We start from the raw sequence: 2,500 nt of genomic DNA on the forward strand, positions 1-2,500 counted from the left end.
GGACCAGGACTCTGACTCTGATCCAGACCGTCCCAGTTTGTGCCTGAGGGTCTGGCCTTTAGACGGCAACAGGGCGGCATCGTCTGCAAACGTTTCAGTCAGGTGGAAGACTCACCTGAGCTGACTGTATCATGCAGGTGAGGGAGTGTGTGTGGGGCCGCGAGCAGGGGTGGAGCAGCGAGGACGGAGGAGGCGGAGTCACATGGGAAACACAAGCCATGGAGGTCAAAGGTCAACTTATCTCAGCACCTGGTGAGAATGAGCACCAACAATACAGAGAGATACAGCACGCTGCCAGGACCATGTGACTGAGGGTGTGTGTGTCACCTGTGTGTGTGTGTGTGTGTGTGTGTCACCTGTGTGTGTGTGTGTGTGTGTGTGTGTATTACCTGTGTGTGTGTGTGTGTGTGTGTGTATTACCTGTGTGTGTGTGTGTGTGTGTGTGTGTGTATTACCTGTGTGTGTGTGTGTGTGTGTGTGTGTGTGTGTATTACCTGTGTGTGTGTGTGTGTGTGTGTGTGTGTGTGTATTACCTGTGTGTGTGTGTGTATGTGTGTGTATTACCTGTGTGTGTGTGTGTGTGTGTGTGTGTGTGTGTGTGTGTGTGTATTACCTGTGTGTGTGTGTGTATTACCTGTGTGTATGTGTATTACCTGTGTGTGTGTGTGTGTGTGTGTGTGTGTGTGTGTGTGCAGACCCACTCACCTGTCCCGACAGGAAGGGGAGGGAGCGAATGGCAGAGCTGCAGGAGAGGAGGCGGAGCCTGCAGGTGCTGCTGAGCACACGATTGGCTGAGCTGAGACGCATCTGTCTACAGGAAGCGGTAGGTGATGTCATAATTAGACCCCTCCCTTCAACAGGGATCATCCAATCAGAGGTGATCTCATAAAAGTTACAGACCTTTAATATGATGTGATAGACGGAGAGTTTCCTGTGCTTTCATTGGTCAGGAGCTGACAGGTGCAGTGCCTAGTGACTTCCCCCTGGAGGAGGGGGAGAAACCCCCCTGTGTCCGACGGCGAGGTGGGACGACTCGCCAGGGAAACAGGAAGTGTCGCACAGAGGTGAGAAAAGATGCAACCTCTGTGACCGCCGTCAGGGACAGGAACAGGATCAGACAGGAGATCAGGATCAGGATCAAAGAGGAGATCAGGAATGGGAACAGGATCAAAGAGGAGATCAGGAATGGGAACAGGATCAAAGAGGAGATCAGGAACAGGATCAGAGAGGAGATCAGGATCAGGATCAGGATCAAAGAGGAGATCAGGAACAGGTGTGTGTGTGTTACTGTGTGTGTGTGTGTGTGTGTGTGTGTGTGTTACTCTGTGTGTTACTGTGTGTGTGTGTGTGTGTGTGTGTGTTACTGTGTGTGTGTGTGTGTGTGTGTGTGTGTGTGTTACTCTGTGTGTTACTGTGTGTGTGTGTGTGTGTGTGTGTGTGTGTGTGTGTGTGTGTTACTGTGTGTGTGTGTGTGTTACTGTGTGTGTGTGTGTTACTGTGTGAGTGTGTTACTGAGTGTGTGTGTTACTCTGTGTGTTACTGTGTGTGTGTGTTACTGAGTGTGTGTGTTACTCTGTGTGTTACTGTGTGAGTGTGTTACTGTGTGTGTGTGTTACTGTGTGTGTTACTCTGTGTGTGTTACTCTGTGTGTGTGTTACTCTGTGTGTGTGTTACTCTGTGTGTGTGTTACTCTGTGTGTGTTACTCTGTGTGTTACTGTGTGTGTGTGTTACTCTGTGTGTGTGTGTGTGTGTGTTACTCTGTGTGTGTGTTACTCTGTGTGTGTGTTACTCTGTGTGTGTGTTACTCTGTGTGTGTGTGTTACTCTGTGTGTGTTACTCTGTGTGTGTTACTCTGTGTGAGACTAAGGAACACTACCACATATATAGGATTCTACAAGCTGTATCTGAGAGCATGTCCCAAGATGGACTTGATCTTTCCTTAGAACAACCAGTTGTCCAGACAAAGTGGAGTTGGAGGAGTAGAGTAGTAACATTTATACCATGTATGACGCAAGTTCCTACAGAATCATGTTACATGAGAAAAACCTTCTAACACTCTGTGTGTTTCAGGACGAAGACTCTCAGCGTTCAAAGCCGAGGAAAACTTTATTCAGTGGAGCTCTGAGGAAGCACAGCGACTCTGAACACAACACACACACTCAGACACACACACACCACGGCAAGAGGACTGTACACAGAGGCTGCCACACAGGTAACACACACACACAGACAACACACACACACAGACTCAGCTGGCAGTAGATGTGAGTGATTGTTTCAGGAAGACAAGGAAACCTGCTGCTTCCTGCTTTTATTCTAAATCTGAACTGTGTTCCTGTGTGTGTCTCCAGATGACACAGTGAGGTCAGAGAGCAGCTCAACATCAGACTCAACAGGACATGATTATGGTAACACACACACACACACACACACACACACACACACGCAGGTACAGGTATTGTAGCTCCACCTGCTGGTCGGATTTTCATCTGCTGTTTT

General features: G+C 48.7%; 1 protein-coding gene across 1 annotated transcript in view; it reads left to right on the forward strand.

Annotated features, from left to right (window-relative positions):
• ccdc120a (coiled-coil domain containing 120a) overlaps nucleotides 1–2,500 on the forward strand; it is a 16,035-nt gene that overhangs the window by 1,291 nt on the left and 12,244 nt on the right. The window contains exons 2-6 of the mRNA XM_070840087.1: nucleotides 138–252; nucleotides 696–823; nucleotides 951–1,064; nucleotides 2,072–2,213; nucleotides 2,353–2,409. Of these exons, the coding sequence (XP_070696188.1) occupies nucleotides 138–252; nucleotides 696–823; nucleotides 951–1,064; nucleotides 2,072–2,213; nucleotides 2,353–2,409 (556 nt within the window). The remainder of the gene's footprint in view (nucleotides 1–137; nucleotides 253–695; nucleotides 824–950; nucleotides 1,065–2,071; nucleotides 2,214–2,352; nucleotides 2,410–2,500) is intronic.

The sequence above is a fragment of the Pempheris klunzingeri genome, chromosome 11 (genome assembly GCF_042242105.1).
Source record: "Pempheris klunzingeri isolate RE-2024b chromosome 11, fPemKlu1.hap1, whole genome shotgun sequence".
NCBI classification, from domain to species: Eukaryota; Metazoa; Chordata; class Actinopteri; order Acropomatiformes; family Pempheridae; genus Pempheris; species Pempheris klunzingeri.